General features: G+C 34.9%; 1 protein-coding gene across 3 annotated transcripts; it reads right to left on the bottom strand.

The window, feature by feature from the left end:
• Window positions 1–19714: 19714 nt before the first annotated feature.
• LOC141695024 (uncharacterized) lies at window positions 19715–22642 on the bottom strand. Of its 3 annotated transcripts, none has more exons than XM_074499248.1 (3): window positions 22180–22642; window positions 21010–22045; window positions 19715–19981 (listed from the first exon to the last, which is right to left on the bottom strand). In XM_074499248.1, exons 1-3 carry the CDS (start codon window positions 22425–22427, stop codon window positions 19871–19873), a joined length of 1395 nt encoding a protein of 464 aa, XP_074355349.1. In that variant the 5' UTR covers window positions 22428–22642; the 3' UTR covers window positions 19715–19870. The 3 variants fall into 3 exon arrangements, with proteins under 3 accessions (XP_074355349.1, XP_074355350.1, XP_074355348.1); XM_074499249.1 differs by having other exon boundaries at window positions 19808–19977; XM_074499247.1 differs by lacking the exon at window positions 19715–19981 and having other exon boundaries at window positions 20626–22045.
• Between the last annotated feature and the right edge of the window lie 1569 nt (window positions 22643–24211).

Below are 24211 nucleotides of genomic sequence, written 5' to 3'. Positions count from 1 at the left end.
TTTACAACAAGAAGACCGAGGAGAGCAATAAGAAGACCTTGAGAGCACGAGACGGCTACGTAGAAGAAGACTTTTGTAATAACCCCAAAATTTCAAACTTTTTTGCAACCCTTATGAATAGTGTTTTTACTGATATTGCTGAATAAGAAAACTTTTCATACCACACTATGTAGGGGTTCTTTTATTGTTATTCTGAGATTGTATTAGTACTCTATATGATAAATAATTGTATGTAAAGATCGTCAGAATCCAAATTCGAACACTTTGATTTTTCCCGAAAATCCACTAGATACCGAAAGAATTGAGTATAAGGTAACAGGATAAAAGGGATTTAAATTCAAGGATTTTAAGAGAGGATGATAAAAGGAATGCAATGTATTGAGAAAGGTTAAGGGAACCCAAGTAATAAGATCCTGGGTATGATCCCTCAAACGATAAACGAGAACGAAAGTTAAGCGAACCGTATAACAGATCAGCGGTCATTAGGCAAGCAATTAGGAGTTAATCAAGGAGGTTAAGGATGATGATGTCATCAAACCAACAAGAAGAGGACAAGTGTGGAGGGTGACATCATATGATGACCAAAGCATGACATAAGGGAAGGAAGTGTGGTTGATTTATAACCACACAATTTTTCATGGTTAAAAATGATTAAAACAAAACAAAAATCAACCGGCCAAGGCAAATCAAAACAAATCACAAAAACACAAAAGCTCTTCCCTTTTCTTCAAAGAAAAGCTCTCGGCTTTTTCTTATTTCAAGAGAAGAAATTTTCAAAAATCAAGATCCAACCATTGTTAAATCACAAGGTAATTATCCAAGGTCCCTTATGATTAGTTATGGCTATCCTAGAAGTTTGAGCCTCCAATTCTTCATGAATCTCTTCCAATAAATCAATGAAGAAGATAGTGAATAGTGTTTTCAAGATTTCTAACTTGGTTTTCTTTGTTTTTCCTTTATGATCCAAGCATTCCTAAGCTATCTCAAGGCTTCTTAAGGCTCCCTAGCTACTCTAATCACTTCAAGGAAGGTATAACATCTCCAAACCCTAACCTTACTTTGAATATTAGGATGGTTTTGATTGTTATGGTAAAAGAGAAGCTTGATGCTTGTATGTTTAGAGTTTGGGTTGGAGTTGTAGTGATTTAGATGTTGAAATCTTGTTTATAGTTAAAGAACTTAAGTAAGCTTTTAGTTCATGATTGGGAAGTTGAATAAATTAGAAATATTAAGATGTGAGGGTTGTTGTAGTATGGTATGGATGGAGTTTGGGTGTATGGTTGATTTTTGGTTCATTTGTGGTTGATTTGGAGTGGTATAAATTTGGGTAATCGCGTAAACATAGCCGTCGTAATGCCTGATTTACCGTAGACTGTTTTTGTTCTTAACATCACAACCCTTGAACTCACTGTTAGGTTTTGAGCATTGCCATGTTTAGATAGTTCATGTTACGAGCTTCGTTTTGATATGTGGTTCGTTTGAATCCGATGTACGGTTTAGGAGAAACGACCATTTTAAGTAACGGCATTTCGCGAACGAACCATTACCCCTCGCCTTACTTTGAAACATTGGTTAAAGACCTTAAATGACTAATTGGGGTATGAAACAATTATGTTAAGTGGATTAGGCAGTTGTTAAGGAACTCGCGAAAGAATCGCCATAAAACTCTTAATGGTTAATTTATTAAAAATGGTGGAGCCGAGGGTACTCGAACGACTTAGGTGATTCGTTAAGCGTAGGAGTGACCATAAGCAAACGTTAGGGTTCAATTGGTTAAAGTCTAGTTTCTTAAGCGACTGGGGTCTAATTCCAACTTATGTTGTTTTTCATAGGTTATCGGACCCACTCTAAGCTTAAGTCTATCCGGGAGCACTCAGGCAAGTTTTCTACCCGTTATACTGTTGTTGTGATGTATACATTTGTATATGCATTATCTTGTGATAGATGCATAATGGTTAATTAGAAAATTCTTACGATATATTGTAGCATGTGATATGGTATATATGCATGCATGTTTCGTATTCTTGATACATATATCTGTTGATTCAGTTGATAATACCTATGCTAGAGATAAGCGGTAATTTGCATATACCCTTAGTATAGGGGACCCAAAGGTGAACATTTTCTAAAACCGGGAGTCGATGCTCCCGAGTATAATATATATATATATATATATATATATATATTATATATATATATATATTTATATATATATATATGAATAGTTTTTAAAAACTATGAATCAAATAAGTTTATTCGATAACTTTATTTTATTAATGAATATTATTTTGAATATTCATTCGAGGGCTTATGACCCCGTTTATTTTATTATTGAATATTATTTTGAATATTCATTCGAGGGCTTATGACCCCGTTTATTTTATTAATGAATATTATTTTGAATATTCATTCGAGGATTTATGACTCCGATTATTTACTAATTATTATTTTTTATTTTATTAAGGAATAATGTGTCGATGATCAAACTCACTTTTGATTATTCAAATAAAGATAGTACTTTCGTATAAGTATATCTTTGGTTATTTAATATTCATTGCAAGTATAAGTTTTAAAACTTCTACTTCAATTATTTTTATATAGATTATTCTTTATGGGAATATTATTTAAATAATAATATTCAGATATTTCCTAATATATTGGGACTGATTTATTTTATTAAATCAGCATCACTCCAAACATTCTTAAAAATGTTTTGCGAGTCTTTAAAAGGATTTTAAAAGTTAGAGCGGATCCCAAAACTCATTTTTATATTTAAGATCTTCCTTTCAAAGGGGATTTAAATACTCGCTCAAAACCTGAGGGATCCGGCTCTGTGGTGTATTTTATATTCGCAACAAGGTTGCTACTCTGATAAAAGAATGTTTGATTACTTACCCAACACTCGGGAAGTAAAATTCTTGGAACAAGTTAATCCATTAACATGCATCGCCTGGGAAATATCGGTGAGTTTTCCTTTCCAACTAGATACGGCTTCTTGGTGGAGCCGTATCAACAAGTTTCTACTTGGGGAAAGTGGGGATGAGCTTTACGTTTCAGAGTCATGGATTTCATCTGAACTAGGAGTGGCGTAAGTGGTCGAGTGGCGCCGGCCCAGCCTAATTATATTGGCCCAAATGGCCTGGAAGTTCCGCTAAGACGGTCAATTCCTTAGGAGTCCAGTGTTCGGTTGACAAGTAAATCCGACAGGTTCTCCTCTACATGTAGAAAATGGTGGGGTTGCACTACTACGACTGATCATCGTAAGTGGTCTTCCTGGCGCGGAAAAACTCCCGTAATGAGTTCATCATGCAATTGGATATTTCTGTAACACTACCCAGAGCACTTCGATAGAAAGGCTACGGTTGGGCGAATGTTGAGTGTTGGCAGGGTCGAGTTTTCAAAATGATGTTTACATCAAATGAAGTATCTCATATCTTCATTTTATTTTGATGATATTTTAAAGATTGATTCTATACAAGTTTTGTCTTGTAGCTTAATCTTTGGGATGAACTATTTATAACTTGAACGGCGGTAGTACAAGTAGTATTCGGAAAAGATATAAGTATATTGGAGTATCTTGTAACTTCATCTTTTAAACTTATATCTAGTAAATGATTATCTTGTGCATGTCAAAGATTTTCAGAAAAATGTTGAGACAAGGTTAGATATATGAGATCACCTTACAACGATATATTTTTATACAGTTATAAACTGGAACTCTGTGTATATTATACATTACAGAGGATTTCAAAGATTATGAAAAGTATATGTATATATACTGAATATTTTGCGACTTGGTCGCGTTAAGATATCAGCTTGGTTCATTTCTTCTTGACCAAGACTTTCATGAGTACTATGAGAATGCTCATAGATTGTTAATTATTATACATATTATTTTGGTGGGCTTGTTGCTCACCCTTGCTTTCTTCTTTCATCACACAACATCAGATAGACAAGATGAACAGGACCAAGCTCCCAATTCGCGAGCGGATAGGAAACGTTCCGCAGTTTCCTATAGGCGTTGATGTCGCTGTAGCTGAGGTAGGAATACCAATAGGCTAGGCTTTCAACTTTTGATGTACCAGACTTATGTATCTTTATCAATTGTAATAATGGCAAAGAAATGTAAATTTATTCAGAAACCCTTTTAAGGTGTATTGGCATATAATTTTGGAATAAAATGACTCGTGTTATTTTTTTGGATATTCATCTCTGAGACTATAACTTGTGGTGTGTGTGTTTATTGTGGGGTCACAGTACAGAGTAGTTGATTGTTTATTAAGATTGGGTGTTATTAAGGGAAATGGAACTCGTGACAACCCGAATCCCCGACCCCGGATTTGGGGGTGTTACAACTTTTGTTTTCCTTAATATAGTTGATACTTGGATGCTTGTTTTTGATTTGTCTTTGAACCCTAGTACTCTTATATTGTTCATTATCATATTTTCATTGGAACCCATGGTGATGATGAGTTCGGTTATGAACTAATCGTTATCGTGGGATTCTAACGGGTTTACCTATGGATTTCTATAGTTAATTTTTTCAATATCTTGGTGTGTGGTGATTGATTGATATCCTAGTATTGGTTGTGCTTATTCATCTTATGTGTGTAGCTATCATATAAGATAGCGTGTTAATCTCTATAGAAGCAAAATTGAATATAAAGGTATAGAACTTGCCATGCTAGCATAGGTTCATGTATTTATTATGCATGATTCGTAGATAATTTTAACCATCTTACTTGCCCTATGTAATCACGATAGATAACTTGCGTAATAAACCTTTATATTGTCAAATTCTATAGACATATAGGGTCTCAACATAATTGGTGTCTATTCAGCTTCTATCTCTTTTGTGGATTTCTGGTAGTAGGGTATTCGTACAAAGAAAGTTGGCATTTACTAGTTTCGTGTTATCTGATTAGTTGTCATCACCATCACATGCTAAGGTTAAGAACAATGACTTTGAATGAAGTATTTAATGAAGTTAGAATATCATGTTTGTGTTATATAAGTAAATCAACCTTTTAATCTCTTAGTTAATATTAGTTAGTAAAATCTCGTAGTTATAAACAATCTCAACTTGTTATCATCTTAGCATTGAATAATAACCATACCATTGTTGCATAAGTGCATAGATTGAAGTTAACTTGAAAGAGTCTATATGGGAATGAACTAGAATTAATTATATATTACTTTCGAACGCGTATACTTGTGTGTATTATTAGCGCGTGTTAACGCCCTAAAAGTACCCTTTTGTCCTGAGGGTCCTGGGGTTAGTACATCATTAGTAACATTTGAATTTATATGGAAAAATCTAGGCATTGGATAAGTATTGTTATTCACATAGAGATTTCTAGATGCATCATTCCTAATATCATAAAGTGTTCACGTGGATATGTGGTATTTGATTATGATCTTCTAGTACTAGTATAATTTTTAGAGTTTCCATGTTGATATATCATGCTTCTATCATTTGGATAATAAACATTATTTCTTGGAAAGATGCCATAATATTTTATTTTATTATCTTCAAACCTAATAAGTGGTTGAAAGAATTGAGATCTAGGTTGCCTTTGATTGTTATTAGCTACCTTAGAATGGAATACATTCTTTTCAACATTTTTGGATGACGTATATCCTTTTTGAACCCATATATGCTTTCCTTTAAATTCACCACTTCTAAATTTACAATATGAAACGGTATGTCCGTGTTTATTGCAAAAAGAACATGTAAATGAAGGTGATTTATGAGAATCATTTTTAGTTTGTTCATGGTGTTGAACAACTTTCTTTGGTTGAACATTCTTATCATATCCTAAACCTTCATGGTTAAAGGAATTTTTAGAATGTACCAGTTTATTTAATATGTTATTGCCTTTTATTAATCTTTGAATAACAATTTCAATATTTTCTTTATCTTTGTTTAAGGCATCAATCTTGTTGTTAAGAATTATTTCTTGATCCTTTTGAGATATATTTTTCTTTTTTTAACCGTTGAACTTCTAGTTCTAAATTTGTTTATTTAAGCTCATTGGTTTGTAGTAGCTCATTCTCTTTTTCAAGATTGTTTATTTGAGATTTAGTTGTTGAACTTTCTTAAGTAAGTGACTTGTTTTGTATAATAAGAAAGCTATTTTGAGACCCCTCCAAATTCCTACATCTGTCAAACAATTTCTGGTAAACTCTGACCCAGCCACATACACTACTAAATTTCATGATGTCCAACCAACTCAACCTCCATCAGCACCTACAACAACGACACAACCAACCACCTCTCAACCTCAATCAACTCAACCTACCATCAGAACTTACTTCCAACCATCAGCTCAATCCCAACAACAACAACAACAACCATCAGCACATACCATCAGACCTTCATCCTCCAGGCCAAAAAGGGCAAAATCTGTTCCTCAATGTTATGGATTAAAACTAATATATATAATTTCTGTATCTAATAATAAGGAACGTGAGCTTCGAGGCTCGATTTGACTGCTCTTGTGTTTCGTGACTCAATCTGCCTAAACAAGATGCCTACGTACCTTGCTGATTGCCAAGGATCAAGTCAAAAAATGTAGTTCTGATCTGTGGGGTGAGACCCCTTATATAGATGTTGGGAGTCCTTGAATTGGACTTGGTATAGGAGACTTGGTGGTCAAGTCTCTGAATTAGGATAGACTTAGGAGTCCTAGGGAGTAGGAAGCTGATTCCTTATCCCATGAGGTTCCTTGGAGGCCAATCTACAAGGATTTATATCCTCACTAGGACTTATCTTAATAACTATTTTTCTCCCTTATTTATTAATTATGAATTTAATAAATAATCAGGGTTTTTGGGCCTTCTTTGTTTCATCAGGCCTGATCTGGTCCATCAGGCCTGATCGCTGATCGATATGTTAACCTTTCTGGTCTGAATGTCATACATCTTATTATTGGGCCTAGCAGCCCATACCTTGTACAATTAATGTAATTTAATTATACAATCAGGATTTATTTATCCCTATCACTCAACCTCCACAAAAGAGAAGGAAGATGATTCTCAGGGATGAAACTGATAATGAGGAGGAAGCATAGGTTCATGCATCAGAACCTGTGACAATTGAAGCTGAAACTGAGGTTTTGAAAGATATAGAAGCTGAAGGGTCAAACCATCAGGTAAATGATGAAGCTCAAAGTTCTGATACTTTGAAGAAGAAAAGAACAGTAAGTACTGATGATAAAGCAACTCCTTCACTAGCAAGGAGATTAAAGAAAATGAGAGCTAAAAGGCACATGGCTAAGCCTCCATCAGAAGATACTATTGAAGAAGCTGAGGAAGGGGATCAGGATTCTCTGATCTCAAATCCAATTGTGATTGAATCTCTGCCACCTCCAGTTAAAGCCAAAGACACTGCTAATGATACAGTGGTCACTCTTACTGTCTCTCCAGTCAGAGAAACAACAGTTGAAGATTCAGGCTTAAGTCCTGAAATTAACATCAATAGGCTACACATTCCTACTATTCTTTATTTGGAAGCTCCAACAGCAGCTCAGCCATCTACTGATAATTCTCCAATCTTAAATGCTAATGTTGAGATACCATCTACATCAATTATGGATCAAGAACCTGAAGATCAGAATTTAGATGAAGTTGAATCAGAAACTCCAATAGCCTCACACACTGTTGTGTTATCAGAGGATAATGAGTCTTCTTCAAGCTCTGGAGACAGTGTTTTAGTACATACTTTAGGTCCTGTACTTGGAAAGGAAGCATTGGTCAAGAAATTTGTTGAACGGGATGCTCCTGTACCTTAGGATGAAACTCATAGAGGAGTAGAGTGGACCAAGAAGTGGAATGATTTTGATTTCATTCCAAGCTCTAAAGTTCTGACAGAGCACATTGTTAAGGTTGATGAGCTGATGACTAGTTCTGATTTTAAGACTCAACTTAAAATCACAGCTCTAACTACCAAAAGCCTTCAAGGTCTACAATCTGAAACTCAAGAAAAGGTTGATAAACTACAAGAATCAGCTAATAATCTAGATATGCAGATTAAGCTTGACAAGACAAGGATTATCAAACCTATACTTGAGAAATTAGAAGCAATTGAGAAAGCTCAAGAGAAGCAACAGGACCAAATCTCTGAGGTCCTGGCTAATCAAGCTTCTCAACAGGCTCAATTGAATGATATTCAATCTTCAATGGAACTTCTTCTCTCACTCCTACTATCAGATGATGCCAAAAAGGGGGAGAAGATAGTTAAGTCCAAATGCTCTAATGATCAAGTACTGAAAAAGAAAGATGATGAAGCTGATGACCATGGAAATCCTAACAAGGGTGGAGGTCAAGTTCAAGGTAAAGAGCAAAATATCAAGGTTTCTTCTAGGAAACTAACTACTGATGCAAGAAGATCTTCTATTCAAAAGAAGACAAGTTCTGAAGCTGCTCAAACTCAAAATCTGATAGCAAATGCTGATAATCAAAATCTGATATCAAGTTCTGATGAGTAAAGTCTGATGACAAAGCCTGATGTTCTGATACAAGGTGGAAGTCAAGATTCTCAAAAGTTCATGCAAACTCTGAAGCTCAAGGGAAAGCAGACTACTGTCTACTACAGGGATCCCAAGATTCAGACACTTGATGAGGAAATTGCTAGAAGATTGTTTCTGAAGCATAATCCAGGAATGGAATTAGAAAATATCAAGGAGGAGGAAGCTAGATTTAAAGCTGAAAAGAAAAATTTAAAGCCAAAAGTTTCTGTTGCAAAGAAACCTCCAAGGCCTAAGGAAAAAGGCATTGTGATCAAGGAGAAGCCAAATACTGAGGCATCAAAGCCCAAGACTAGATCACAGATTGAGATTCATCCCAAAGACAAAGGGAAGAGAAAAGTTGATGAACCAATCAAGCCACTGGAGATGAAAATTCCTCAAATTCTGATGAAACCAGTGTGCAAAATGGTTCAAGTTACTGATGATACTCTTGCTGAAGATAAAGATGTTCAAACTCTGAAAAGAAGGAAGATTACTGAAGAATCCAAAACAACCTCTGACAAGGCTCAAGTTGTTCAGAGTGAAGAACTGCAAGCTACAACAGATTCAGTAAGTTCTGATAAAATTATCAAGATATCAACCTCTGACAGTGCTCAAGTTGATTTAGACAAGATAGAAGTAGCTGATAAAAAGAAACTTCTGCGGAAAAATGTCAAACCATTATATCCAAATAAAAGCCAATTACTGTCTACTTTCATGACTATTGGGTTAAATGCTAGAGAACCAAGAGACAGGGCTGGGCTAGGTTCTGATGAAGCTAAGATCAAAACAGGAGTTGAAGTTGCTACTAGAGATCCATTCTATTGACTGACAGACCTCTTGAAGATGTTACATAGAAACACCTTGATAAGGTTATCTCTGTTCAAGTGGTACTGGATGCTCATGACAAGCACAATGTCAAGGAAAATCTGATTCTATTTCTTAAGATGGAAGGACATATCAGATGTCAGAATCAGATGTGCTAAACAAATCACTAAAAGAACTTCAATTCTTTCATTACCTTTTAAAGGTAAAGTCTAATATTATCAGTGAAAGAGATATGTCCTAAGTCCAATCATGTATGAGGATTTAGGAATAACTTTTTATGTAATCTGTTTTGATTTCATTGATATTAATAAAAGACTTGTTTTGTTTTTTATTACGGGCTCTATCTATTTAAGTGTTTAAATAAGATATACCATAGTTTAGAGTAAAGCTTTTTATGGATTATGATGAGATCATAATAGTGAGACCTAAAAGATGATAACTCTAAACTTAAATAGTTCCTGGTCATAGGATTACTAACTGGTAATTAATAATCCGCAAAGATCGGTACATACTATGCTTGCTTCATTATGAAGGATGTCTGTTCTCATAGATATTTGTGTGGTGACACTATAGCTAGTATGTAGGTGCTTATTATAGAATAAGTTCACTGAACATGACTCGCACAGCTGAACAACTGATGGAGTTCACTCACGTGTCAGCAGGAATCTCTGGCCAGAGTGAATGAAATTAGAAAGGAGTTTCTAATTTACATAGAACTGAGCATAGTAAATGGGAAAGCAAATGATTAAATTAGATAGGCTTGACACAAGTTCCATGTCTTGTATTTAATCGGGATATTGCAGGGTAGAAGGAGTTAATTGTACGGTAACTATTCACTGAATAGGTTCTTGGTATTCTAAGCAGTGAATTCGTATTATCCGGATAGTCGCGATATGCTGAGAAGTATCCCTCACGATGTAGAATAAATATGATTAATTAATTAATCATATTTAATAAATTAGAGAATTTATATAAATAATGATAAAATAGTTTTATTATTATTTATTTCTACTACCGGCTTAATATTGAACCTACAGGGTCACACCATAAAAGAGAATGATTTAATGGTGGAGGAATTAATTAATAATGGCTAATAATTATTTATTTATGAAATAAATAATTAATTGGCAAATTTAATAATTGATTAAATGAGATTTAATTGATTATAAATTAATTAAGAAAAGTTCTTAATATTATAAATTAAGAATTTAATTTTTAAAAATTAAATCAAGAGAGAGAATTATTTCTAAAGTGTTTAGAAAAAGGATTAATAATTAAAAGATGTTTTAATTATTAATATGAATAATAAAGGGTTAATAATAATATTTTATGGGAAAATTTCAGCTGAAAATTTTGCCTATAAATATACTATTATAAACCCTATTTTTATTCTAACCCAAAATTTTTAGAAAAACCTAATTCTCTCCACCTCCTCCTCCTCCTTAGCATCGTTTTCTTGGTGGATACCGGTGGAGTGCTTCACATTTGAGAAGCAGCTGCTAAGGATCTCCGATCGTTGCTTTTGGATCGCTATTAAAGGTTAGTAATCGATTCATATGTTTTAATCACGATTTATATGCTTTTATATGGATTTTATATGTGTAAAAGTGTTTTACCATGCTTCCACTGTAATTAAAATCCAACAATGGTATCAGAGCATAGGTTGTATGCATATAGATCTGTGGTAAAAATTTCAGAATTTTATGTGCTTGTATGAATTAATTATGATTTTTACAAGTTATATTATGGATTAATTATGACTGATGAAAAATCGTTTCTCATAATAATTTTGAATGTTGATCTGGGTTCTACAAGTGTTGTAGATCGTCTGGGTATTTTTCTTATAATTTTATGATGTATAGATTATTTATTATGAATTTTTGAAGTTGTTGTAATTAAATTCGTAATTAAATAATCATATATATATATATAAATTGTTAGTATGTATATATATACATCTGTTGAATGTTTATGCTGATGGCACGAAAAGAAGACAAAGACAGAGACAGCAGCACGGTTTTCCGTGCATGTAAAGGCGGCGGCGACTCACAGAAGAGGGGAGGACCGCGCGTCTGCCAAGCGCGCGTGGGGCTCACGCGCTGGTGGGCCACGCGCGGCGCGTGTCAGACACGCGCAGGTCAAGCAGTGCTGATGTCATGCTGACGTCATCAGATGACGTCATGCTGACGTCAGTGTAGGGTTTTGGGCGCGTAACGGCGCATGGGTTACCTTCCCGGGGCGCGTGAGGGCGCGTGGGAACTCAGAATTAGGCGTTTTTGGTGCCGTTGGATTCGTCTTTTTGAGACACTTCTAATGGTATATTATATGATATTTTATGAAATTGTTTCGAACTATTTATAGCTAACAGAAGTGTTTTAAAGCTATTTTTGACTGTTTTAATAGCTTTTAAATGCTTCATGTGATACATAGAGATTTATAATGCTTAGACCAATATGCTAGATGATGTAACATGCCTACCTTGACGTTTATTCATGTTTATATATGTGATATATGCTTAGTTTATCATGCGATGATAGATTTAGGTGAACTTAAATGAATATAAGGCGTTTGTTAGACAATCTAGTATAGTGAAATTATTTCATAACCTTAATAATAATATTATGAATACAATCATGAGATTCTTGTATTTATGAAACACCTAATTGAATATGAATTTTCAATATGAGAGAAAGGATGATTCTGTCAACAACAGATTTCTATCTGTAAGAAAGGGTTATTAAGTGACGCCTCTTGACAATGCTCCACCCGATCTGGGAATCATTTGATTATTGATTATTGATTTGAAATATTTAATTTAAAAGGAAGAATCTCTTTATAATATGATTATGATTGTAACGTAATATAATCCCTCTAAAATTAAATAATATCAAGTAGTAATTGGCCAATGACATAACGGGCTTGTGTCGATCATAGCCTTCCAACATGATAGAAAGTAGTTCTTATTTTTGAATCATTGTCGGTTCGTGCTATAGCCGAGGGCTTTGATTTCGAAATAAGAAATACTTGTCTATTACATAGAGATGTGTACATTGAATTAGAATCTAAAGGTCGGTATGTGCCACAGCCGTGGGCCATTGGAGACTCATTCAATTGTACGAAATGTTGGGTTAGACTTGACTTAGAATATTGAGTTTGTCGTGCCACAGCCGTGACTCAATTATTCAAGAGGCTAAATTTTGATTAGGGAATAACATAAGATGTAATTGACAAGAGTTGTCTTCATATTGAACATTACATGGCGGTTCGTGATACAGCCGGGGTTGTGTAATGGAATGTAGGGTCCATATTCCCACTAGCATTATGAATGCTTAATTTTTCACGTAGGGGGTTGAATAAATTAGATAAACTAGTGGGAGCCACTTATGAATAAAGACCCGATTTATATAGTGTTTTGAAATGAAATTGAATATTTGCTAAGTGTTGTTATGTGTTTATCATTTACAGATTTACTATATTATGTCTTCTGCACTATCACTCAGGAGCATACTAGATGCTCACAAGTTGACTGATCCTAATTTAGCTATATGCTTTCACTGTAACAAGTTAGGGCACTGGAAGAGAAACTGCAAGGTTTACCTTGCAGAATTGAAGAAGAGGAAGGGTAGTAAGACTACCGCTTCTGATTCAGGCATGTTCATGATCGAAGTTAATATGTCACTAGGTCAAATTTCTACTTGGGTATTAGATACCGCCTGTGGTTCTCATATTTGCAATTCGTTGCGAGGACTAAAGGGAAGTAGGAATCTTGAAAAAGATGAGGTGATTCTACGTATGGGCAATGGAGCAAGGGTTGCGGCCATATCTGTAGGATCATTTAGTTTACATATGCCTACGGGCAAGACTATTATTTTGAATAATTGTTATTACGTTCCCTCTATTATGAGGAATATTGTTTCTATCCCTATGTTGGATTTGGATGGTTTTTCATTTATTATTAAGAATAATGAATGTTCTATCCTTAGAGATAATGTTCTTTATGGACGTGGAATTTTAAATAATGGTCTGTATGTATGTGACGTAGAGCATGATTTACTTCAGATTGAACAAACTAATAAAAGAAAACGAGATGATGAAAATCTGACCTATTTATGGCACTGTAGGCTAGGTCATATTAGTGAAAATAGACTGCGGACATTGCATAAGGAAGGGTTACTAGACCCTTTTGATTTTGAATCATATCCTACATGCGAGTCTTGTCTATTGGGTAAAATGACCAAATCTCCATTTAGTGGACATGGAGAGAGCGCTGCAGATTTACTAGGATTGGTACACACAGATGTATGTGGACCAATGTCTACGCAAGCCATGGGTGGATTTTCGTACTTCATTACTTTCATAGATGATAGATCTAGATTCGGATATGTGTATTTGATGAAACACAAGTCTGAAGCCTTTGAAAAGTTCAAGGAATATAAACATGAAGTGGAGAAACAAACCAAAAATAGTATTATAACTCTTCGATCAGATCGAGGTGGTGAATACTTGAATGGAGAATTTCTAGATTATCTCAAAGAAAATGGTATAGTCTCCCAGTGGACTCCTCCATATACTCCACAGTTGAATGGGGTATCTGAAAGGAGAAATCAAACTTTGTTAGACATGGTTCGGTCCATGATGAGCTATGCGAATCTTCCAGTATTCCTATGGGGTTACGCATTCGAAACCTCAGCATATTTACTGAATAAGGTGCCTTCCAAATCTGTTCCTCAAACTCCATATGAGATATGGAAAGAAAGGAAACCGAGTCTTAAACATGTTAAGATTTGGGGATGTCCAGCTTATGTCAAGAAAGTTGACCCAGATAAGCTGGAATCTCGATCCGTAAAATGTAGTTTTGTGGGATATCCTAAAGAGACTTTAGGGTATTACTTTTACACCGATCATCGGGTGTTTATCTCCAGACATGCTACCTTCTTGGAAAAGGAGTTTATCCTTGAAGGAAACAGTGGGAGCAAAATTGAACTTGATGAAGTTCAAGAAGCACAAACTACTACGGATCAAGTGGAAACACCTGTTCAGACTAAACAACCTTCTGTGGAACAGCCCGTTCGCAAGTCAGAGAGAGTGTCTCGCCAACCTGAGAAGTATTATGGCCTTGTCATTGAGAATGACAATGAGTTGTCAATCATTGATGAAGACGACCCTAAGACCTATAATGAGGCTATGAGTAGTGTTGACTCAGAGAAATGGCAAAGTGCCATGAAATCCGAAATGGAATCTATGTATACCAACCAAGTATGGACTCTGATTGAAGCGCCTGAAGGTGTTAAGCCTATTGGGTGCAGGTGGGTATATAAGAGAAATATTGGAGCAGATGGCCAGGTGGAGACCTATAAGGCTAGGCTAGTGGCAAAAGGATTTAATCAAAGACAAGGGATTGACTTTGATGAAACCTATTCGCCTGTAGCCCTGTTAAAATCAATTCGGATTTTGCTTGTGATTGCTGCTTACTACGACTATGAGATCTGGCAAATGGACGTGAAAACGGCCTTCCTCAATGGGGAACTTGAGGAGGAAGTGTATATGACACAGCCAGAAGGTTTTCTTTCCAAGGGAAATGAACACCTAGTGTGTAAGCTGCTGCGAACCATATATGGTTTAAGGCAAGCTTCTCGTAGATGGAACACCTGTTTTGATGAGACAATCAAAGAGTTTGATTTTATCAAAAACATAGATGAACCATGTGTCTACAAGAAGGTTAGTGGGAGCGCGGTAACATTTGTTGTATTGTATGTGGATGACATACTTCTTATAGGAAATGATATACCGATACTGCAATCAGTCAAAGTATGGCTATCAAAGAACTTCACCATGAAGGACTTGGGAGAAGCATCCTACATTCTCGGTATGAAGATCTATAGAGATAGATCTAGAAGAATGATAGGTCTTACCCAGGGTACATACATCCAGAAAGTGCTTAAAAGGTTTAGCATGAAAAACTCCAAAAGAGGTCTCATACCGATGAGTCATGGAGGTCCCTTTCCGAAAAAATGTCTCCTAAGACACCTGAGGAAAGAGAGCGTATGAGTAAGATTCCTTATGCTTCAGCAATAGGATCTATCATGTACGCGATGTTGTGTACAAGGCCTGATGTTGCTTATTCAATTAGTGTGACGAGCAGATATCAGTCCAATCCAGGTGAAGACCACTGAAAAGCAGTGAAAAACATCCTTAAGTACTTGCGAAGGACTCAGGACATTTTTCTTGTTTTTGGTGGTGAATCTGAGTTGAAAATAGAGGGTTATACTGACTCTAGTTTTCAATCAGAGAGTGATAGCAAATCCATGTCAGGGTACGTGTTTACTCTAAATGGTGGTGCGATAAGTTGGAAGAGTTCCAAACAGTCGACAACGGCTGACTCCACAGCGGAAGCAGAATATATAGCTGCAAGTGAGGCTGCAAAAGAAGTTGTTTGGATGAGGAAATTTGTTTCTGAGTTGGGAGTTGTTCCTAGCGTTGAAGAGCCTATTGTGTTGTATTGTGATAACAACGCAGCAATAGCACAAGCCAAGGAACCTAGGTCTCATAAAAATTCCAAACATGTCCTGCGGCGCTTTTATCTGATTAGGGAGGTTGTTGAAAGAGCAGATGTCAACGTCGAGAGAGTTGACACACATAACAACGTAGCAGACCCACTCACAAAGCCACTTTCTCACAGTCACTTTGATCGTCATAAAGACAGGATGGGTATTAGATACCAGAGTGATTGGCTTTAGTATAAGTGGGAGATTGAAAGAGATATGTCCTAAGTCCAATCATGTATAAGGATTTAGGTATAACTTTTTATGTAATTTGTTTTGATTTCATTGATATTAATAAAAGACTTGTTTTGTTTTTTATTACGGGCTCTATCTATTTAAGTGTTTAAATAAGATATACCATAGTTTAGAGTAAAGCTTTTTATGGATTATGATGAGATCATAATAGTGAGACCTAAAAGATGATAACTCTAAACTTAAATAGTTCCTGGTCATAGGATTACTAACTGGTAATTAATAATCCGCAAAGATCGGTACATACTATGCTTGCTTGATTATGAAGGATGACTGTTCTCATAGATATTTGTGTGGTGACACTATAGCTAGTATGTAGGTGCTTATTATAGAATAAGTTCACTGAACATGACTCGCACAGCTGAACAACTGATGGAGTTCACTCACGTGTCAGCAGTTGTTCACATAGTGATAGTTGTACAAGTATCCTTAGACTTGAGGTCATCATAGTCATCTTGTGTACACTGAACTATGTTTTGGTTTAGTTCTTAGTCTCCAGGGACAATTATTAGGGCTCTACTGGGTATAGGAATTTGTACACGAAGATAGTGAATGATCAATAAAGGATCTACCCCTTCTAGTGAAGGAAGAGAATGTTCAAGGCTGATTTACTTATGCTAGTTCAGGAATCTCTGGCCAGGGTGAATGAAATTAGAAAGGAGTTTCTAATTTACATAGAACTGAGCATAGTAAATGGGAAAGCAAATGATTAAATTAGATAGGCTTGACACAAGTTCCATGCCTTGTATTTAATCGGGACATTGTAGGGTAGAAAGAGTTAATTGTACGGTAAATATTCACTGAATAGGTTCTTGGTATTCTAAGCAGTGAATTCGTATTATCCGGATAGTCGCGATATGCTGAGAAGTATCCCTCATGATGTAGAATAAATATGATTAATTAATTAATCATATTTAATAAATTAGAGAATTTATATAAATAATGATAAAATAGTTTTATTATTATTTATTTCTACTACCGGCTTAATATTGAATCTACAGGGTCACGCCATAAAAGAGAATGATTTAATGGTGGAGGAATTAATTAATAATGGCTAATAATTATTTATTTATGAAATAAATAATTAATTGGCAAATTTAATAATTGATTAAATGAGATTTAATTGATTATAAATTAATTAAGAAAAGTTCTTAATATTATTAATTAAGAATTTAATTTTTGGAAATTAAATCAAGAGAGAGAATTATTTCTAAAGTGTTTAGAAAAAGGATTAATAATTAAAAGATGTTTTAATTATTAATGTGAATAATAATGGGTTAATAATAATATTTTATGGGAAAATTTCAGCTGAAAATTTTGCCTATAAATATAATATTATAAACCCTATTTTTATTCTAACCCAAAATTTTTAGAAAAACCTAATTCTCTCCACCTCCTCCTCCTCCTTAGCATCGTTTTCTTGGTGGATACCGGTGGAGTGCTTCACATTTGAGGAGCAGCTGCTAAGGATCTCCGATCGTTGCTTTTGGATCGCTATTAAAGGTTAGTAATCGATTCATATGTTTTAATCACGATTTATATGCTTTTATATGGATTTTATATGTGTAAAAGTGTTTTACCATGCTTCCGCTGTGATTAAAATCCAACAACCAGGAGATGGTCAAATTTCATATTGAAGACCATCAGAGATAAAGTAAGAATTTCTGGTTCAAGGGTTACAGAATTCATTCCTAATATTGTTGAAGATGATGGAAGTGAAATTCCAATGAAGAAGGATTCTGCTAAGCTTGAAGTGTTACTGAATGAGAAATATTTGTGCTACAATGAAGATTCTTCTCATCCTAGAGTAATAAGACTGAATGATGGTTTAGAAAGAAACCATATTACTGCTTTAAGGACTGCAATCTACCAGATTGGAAGTCAGAATGAAGAGATGAAGCAAGTCAAGACTACACTCTCTCAAATCCTGAGGATTAAAGAAGAAAAGCTGATATCAAGCTTTGTCAAGAATCATTATGGATTCGGATTGACTCAGTGAGATTGGTAAAAGCTACAAGGACTGTAAGTTGTAGTTAGTTATCTAGTTAAACTCTTATTTGCATTTATACTTAAATGTTTTTGACATCATCAAATCTATTAACTTGTATATTTTGCTTAATTTACAAGTTGGGGGAGATTGTTAGATATATTTGAGATGTCATGTCTAGTATGATTCATGTTTAATTTTCAGATCTTAACAAACAGGACATATCAGGACTTACTAAAATCAGGACTTACTGGAAGTCAGGACCTAAGGTCATATTAAAACTTGAGTGCAGGAAGACTTACAGTTAAGGAAGGAAACTGATTTACAGGAAAGAAGATCGAAACTAAAACAAATAAAGATATGCATGGAAAGAGTTAGAAGACTGGAAGACTTGTATAAGATATCTGATTGATATATTTTAGGAGATAGAATTGTATTCCATATCAATTAGAATTTATCTTGTAACTGTGTATTATATAAACACAGACTTAGGGTTTACACTATATGTGTTATCATTATCGCGAAGATTATACATTGTAAACTAGCAGCTCTTAGTGATATTTGTTCATCACTGAGAGAGAACAACAGTTCTTATTGTAATAGAGTTTATTCAATATACTTGATTTTTGTTACATACTTGTGTTAAATCAATTGGATTGTGTAAACACTGTATTCAACCCCCTTCTACAGTGTTGTGTGACCTAACATCATTATCACACGCTATATACACTGCATAGCACAAATACACATTAAAAGATTTAGTTGTAGATTTTGTTAATTAATTTATTTAATTAACAAAATCTGGGGCTATTGTTAAGCCTACATTTTCGTTGATGTCAAGACATGATCAAGGAGCGGACAACACTGCAAGCAAGTCGGGACAGGAAGGATGAGCCGACGTCTTGCAGGAAGTCGACATGAAGATCAACTAATAAGAGTATGACTTGTTCTGTTAAACACTGGATTTTTAGGGATTATTGTTGAACAAGCAACACGATCTTCACTCACAATTCAAAATAGAGAGATAAGTGGAGAGTAGGAGAAAAAAGAGGAACAACCTAAAAGAAAAAGCTAATGTGGAGGAAGGAGAAATGCAACTCGAACAACACACAAACACAGCAACTAGATTCAAAGTCCTATAACAGCTCGAGTTCGTCAAGGATGAAAACCATAAAACGCAGCTCGAGTTCGTCAAGGATGAAAACCATAAAACATAAACAATATACCCGAAAAACCAAGACATACAACCAGATGTAAAAATACTAGTGATGATACTTGTATTTGTTCACTCTTGTTAGATGAAACTCTTATAGTTCCTATCATACATTTAGTGAATTACGTTTTAGGTTGGGTACACAATCACACCCGCGATTTTTTCCCATTCTTGGGGTTTTCCGCGTCACCAATCTCTCGTGCCAAACATATTTATTTTGTTCTTGTTTACGTTCATATCCGCAATCATAACCTTAACATTTAACCTCGCATTTTTTGGTAAAAACAATAAGAAATGACCAATTCGAATTTGAAAAGAAAAAAATTGTTTTGATTGCAGCTCAAGCTTTTGAGTTACACACGTAACTAATTTGTAGCATGTCATTTTTCTTGCCAAGTAAATAGTTTTAAAACATCTTAAAACTCTTAAGATGCCTGATCGAGCAGCAGCTTCTCCATGCCTAATCGAGCAGCAGCTTCTCCCTGGTAAACTCGTAACCCCCAATTATATATGCACACTCATATTATAATTTTCCACATATTTAATCTGCGCTTTTTGTGTGTTTGCGTCTGTGGCCGCGCATCAGAATTTTCGGTAGGCAGCAGCAGCACTCACGTGTTCTTATGACATCTTCCGGGCAACATGAACCTATCTAACATCAAAACAAATAATTTTTGGCCATGAATATGCAAACAGATGGGCTGGAAGGAATCGAGGAAAATAATCATATGCAACAGTATGAACTTGTTCGTGAACAGCTTGGTTCGTTTATGGCTCTAAGCACAATCCTTGACCACGGATATTTACTAAACAAAGGTCAGAGCAGTCACACCTTCACTATATTTGCAAAAAGATATGGCATTTTCACCAACAACCACAAGATCAAGGCAGTCACACCTTCGCTGTATTTGCAAATGAAAATGGCATTTTCAACAACTACCACAATACCCTCTGGGCTCTGGTATAACATACAACTACAAGTTCAATTGTTTTCTATTTACATGTGCGTCCTCTTTTGATACGTTATTTTAGGCCTGCTAAACATTGACATATCGGAAACTGCTGATTTCTATCACTAATGAGTACTATGAAGTAAAATAACATACTAATTTTGGAACTAATTTAAACTCTCAACCAAATGATCACTCGACAAAAATGTAATCCTAAAAAAAATAAACACTAATATGGGCTCCAACAAGAAAAATTATAACATCTAAAATTGGAACTTGCGAGGTAAATCAATTTTCTTTACGGGAATCTTGTTCAAGTAGTGACTGATATAATTTGAAGAATGCAAATCCCAGCTTACGTCAAATAATATAGGCTTCTAAGGAACAAATTAATAAAATCATTGTTCTCAAGAGAAAGAATGTCAACATTACAAAAGTTGCAAAGGTGCATATATAGTCACAAGATACTCAACTTTGACATTAACGATTTCGATACAATTGTATTAGTTTGTTCAACTGCTCTAATCAACGAAAGCTTATGAGACCTTAATAATGGGCGGCTACATCTATTGACTAAACATAACAAAAAATTCCCGAATATCAATGAATTTCTAAACCTAATAGCCAATTCGCCGATATGATAAACTAGTCGAGCAACTACATCTTCAGTTAAGAGAACATTACGATTCAAGATAATTTGAAAGAGGCTAAACAATGGTTCATTCCATACCAGTTCATCAGATATAAGATATTGATGGCAAGGAAGGCAGACGAATTTCCTAGCATTGTCTTCTCCACAAAGCAACTTCTGACAGAAGGATGAAACATGAGCTGGGTGCAAGCATTCCTTTACCACTCTTGCAACCACGTCACTAATGGGGTTGTTTATACCATTCTTCCGTAGAATCAACGGATACAAAAGTGCATATACAGATGATCTCTGATGCATCTTGCAATATTCTATTGTTGAAGTAAGTAGCATACGTGAAGCTGGTTCCTCGAGTACTAACAGCTTGGGAAGAACTATGGAGCATAGAACAAGGCTTGGCCAACTAAGGTTTTTGCTACTTTGATTTAAAAAATGGGAAAGTAGAAGCGAAGCTGTTTCAGCATCTGCTTGCCAAGGCTCCACTAAACTTAAAACAGCCAAAGAATTGACATCCCGTCCATCACAAAGATTTTGAATTTCATCAGCCAATTCGACAACTTGTGATGTACATTCAGAATTTAATACCTTGGACTTCAATATAGCTGCCATCTTTTCAATATCGGGATTTACACGATCATTATTCATACGAAGAAAATCAACTGTATCAAAATCCTCCTCATCTTCAATCTGTTGAACTTTGTTCAAGGAATCATCATCATATAAAATCCCAAATGCGTCAACTGGCATTCCTGTATTAAATTCATGAGATAAGAGAGGAAGCCAGGGCAAAACGAGACGCGAATCACCGTCAACAACAGGCTGCTTAAGCCAATCAGGCAAAAGCTGGAAGTCCTCGGGAACGTTGTGGGGCTCAGAATCTAAACTAAAACCAGAAACCCAATCATAATTTGAGCCCGACACAAGGTCGAGCAGTTGGCGTGCAGCAGTTTTGACCCAAAAATGAAGTTGGTGATCATCATCAGAGGTTAACAAATTGTTAGCAAGTTTATACAATTCCGGTGCAGAAAAGGTCGTGTAATCAAAAGCAAGAAAAGACAGAAGACGAGCCTGAAGCAGATTTGGCAAAGTCTGAATCCACATAAACCTCCTCCTCGTCCTATTCATTATTAAACAACAAGTTAAGAGGTAATTAAAATAGAAAAAGCAGCTGGGTTATATATATATATATAAATATCAAAACATTCGAGGCGAACGGGCAAGAAGCTGCGACGCGAGACCTCGTTGAATTACCTTGTAGTGTGAGGAGACTGAGATGAACCATCCGAATGGAGAAGGGTGGTGTAAGTGGGTTTGGTAAGGAGTGAAAGAAAGGAAGTTGTGGTTGTGGTGATAGAAGAAGAATAAGCAGAAGAAGAAGAAGAAGAAGAAGAAGAAGAAGAGGGTGGGTTGTAAGAATGTTGTTTAAGCCATACAGATGCTTGGGCTTCTGGGTACGCCGAATTCATCAATATCTCAAACAGCGGCATCCAACCCTCCATCCCCCCCCCCCCCTGCCTGCTTTTAGTTGGGGTTTGGTAGTAACAATTTTTTAAATGTTACACAAATATGACCTCGTATATATGATAAGCTACCAACTGTTTCTTTTTATTCAAGCGCATAAACAACTGCAGTTACAGTAATTGGGGTTTAAGTTCAGGTGGTGGTGTTTCGTGATTCCAACTGATTCTAAGTTTATCTAATAACTCTTTTCCACTTTTTTATAATGGGGTTTCCATTAGACTTCATATGACATTTTAAAAACCTCGTTTGATCTCGTTTTATTTTCTATCTTGTTAAAATATTTGAATAAAAATAAAGTGATTGTCAAAGTCTCTTAAATCTTACCGAGGAAGACTTGTAAAGTTTATCGAGGAAGACTTGTAAAACTTATCGAAGAAGACTTGTAATACTTAATGAAGAAGATTTGAATAGCTTACTTAGTAAGCCTTGTAAACCAACTACTATAAATAGTTCATTTAGCTAATGAAATAAAACACAACTTTCTCTCCATCTTCTATTCCCATATACTTCCTCTACATTAAACATAATTCATATTTTCAGTCAAGGTTTATAACAAAGGTTTATAACACGTTATCAGCACGAGTCTCTGCCAACTGAAGCTTTATTCTCGAAAGAGCTACGACTTATTCTGACCCACGAGTCCCTATCAACTAAAACTATTTCATAAAAGAGGTACATTTTCTTTTCCTCATTTTCTTCTAAATATTATTACATATTTATGTTACTGATTGAAATTTATAAAGATGGTTATGCCGTCAAATAATAATATAATAGGGTTAAATATCAAATTGGTCACTCAACTGAAGGTCATATATCAGTTTGATCATCAAATTTATCGGGGTATCATTTGAATCACTAAAGTCATAATAAATATCGAACGGATACCTCAATATAGGTGCTCGAGAATTAAAAATTATTTTTATAGAGTTCTATACATTTTTCTTGAATTCTATTATAACCAAATGAAAATATATGAATTCTAGTATTTTTGATAATATAGTGAGATTTTTAAAAATTGATCTACTATTTATTTTTAATTTTATAGTTATATTTTTTGATTTAAATAAAAATAATTAGTAGATAAATTTTTAAAAATCTCACTAAATCATCTAAAATAATATGAATTCATAACTTTTCATTTGATTGTAATAGGATTCAAGAAACATGTATAAAATTCCATAAAATAATTTTTAATTCCCAAGCACCTATTTTGAGGTATTCATTTGATATTTATTATAATTTTAGTGATTCAAATGATACCCCGTTAAGTTTAATGATAAAACTGATATATGGTATTCAGTTGAATGACCACTTTGATATTTAACCCTAATATAATAATGGCTCTGCCGTCAAGTAATACTACTATAAAGATGGCGCTGCCGTCAAGTAATAATCAAAAGTTTTATGGCCGGCTATGCCGTCGTAACTTTTGTATAAAGTTATTATTTCAACTTGCTTGTTCAAATATTATGTGACATATTATATCTTATTTAAAATCTATTTAGAATGACGAATCTTGCAAAATTAGAGTTTGTTGCCTTGGATGTTTCGGGGAATAATTATTTGGCATAGGTCCTTGATGCGGAATTACACCTTAGTGCTAATGGCCTAAAAGATACTATTGACCCGGAAAAAATCCCTACTGTTGAACAAAATGCAAAAGCGATTATCTTTCTTAGGCATCACATCCACGAAGATCTAAAATCTGAATACCTCACTATCAAAAATCCACTCACCCTTTGGAATAATCTCAAAGATAGAT

The sequence above is a fragment of the Apium graveolens genome, chromosome 11 (assembly GCF_009905375.1).
Source record: "Apium graveolens cultivar Ventura chromosome 11, ASM990537v1, whole genome shotgun sequence".
In the NCBI taxonomy this organism is placed as follows: domain Eukaryota; kingdom Viridiplantae; phylum Streptophyta; class Magnoliopsida; order Apiales; family Apiaceae; genus Apium; species Apium graveolens.
This window is presented reverse-complemented; position numbering and strand designations above follow the sequence as displayed.

What these genes read in the sequence shown, in the direction of transcription:
- LOC141695024 (XM_074499247.1), bottom strand. Translation starts at nt 22,427, where the DNA reads ATGGAGGGTTGGATGCCGCTGTTTGAGATATTGATGAATTCGGCGTAC. An exon ending in CAGTCTCCTCACACTACAAG is followed by an intron (nt 22,046 to 22,179) that starts GTAATTCAACGA and finishes AATAATGAATAG; the next exon opens with GACGAGGAGGAGGTTTATGT.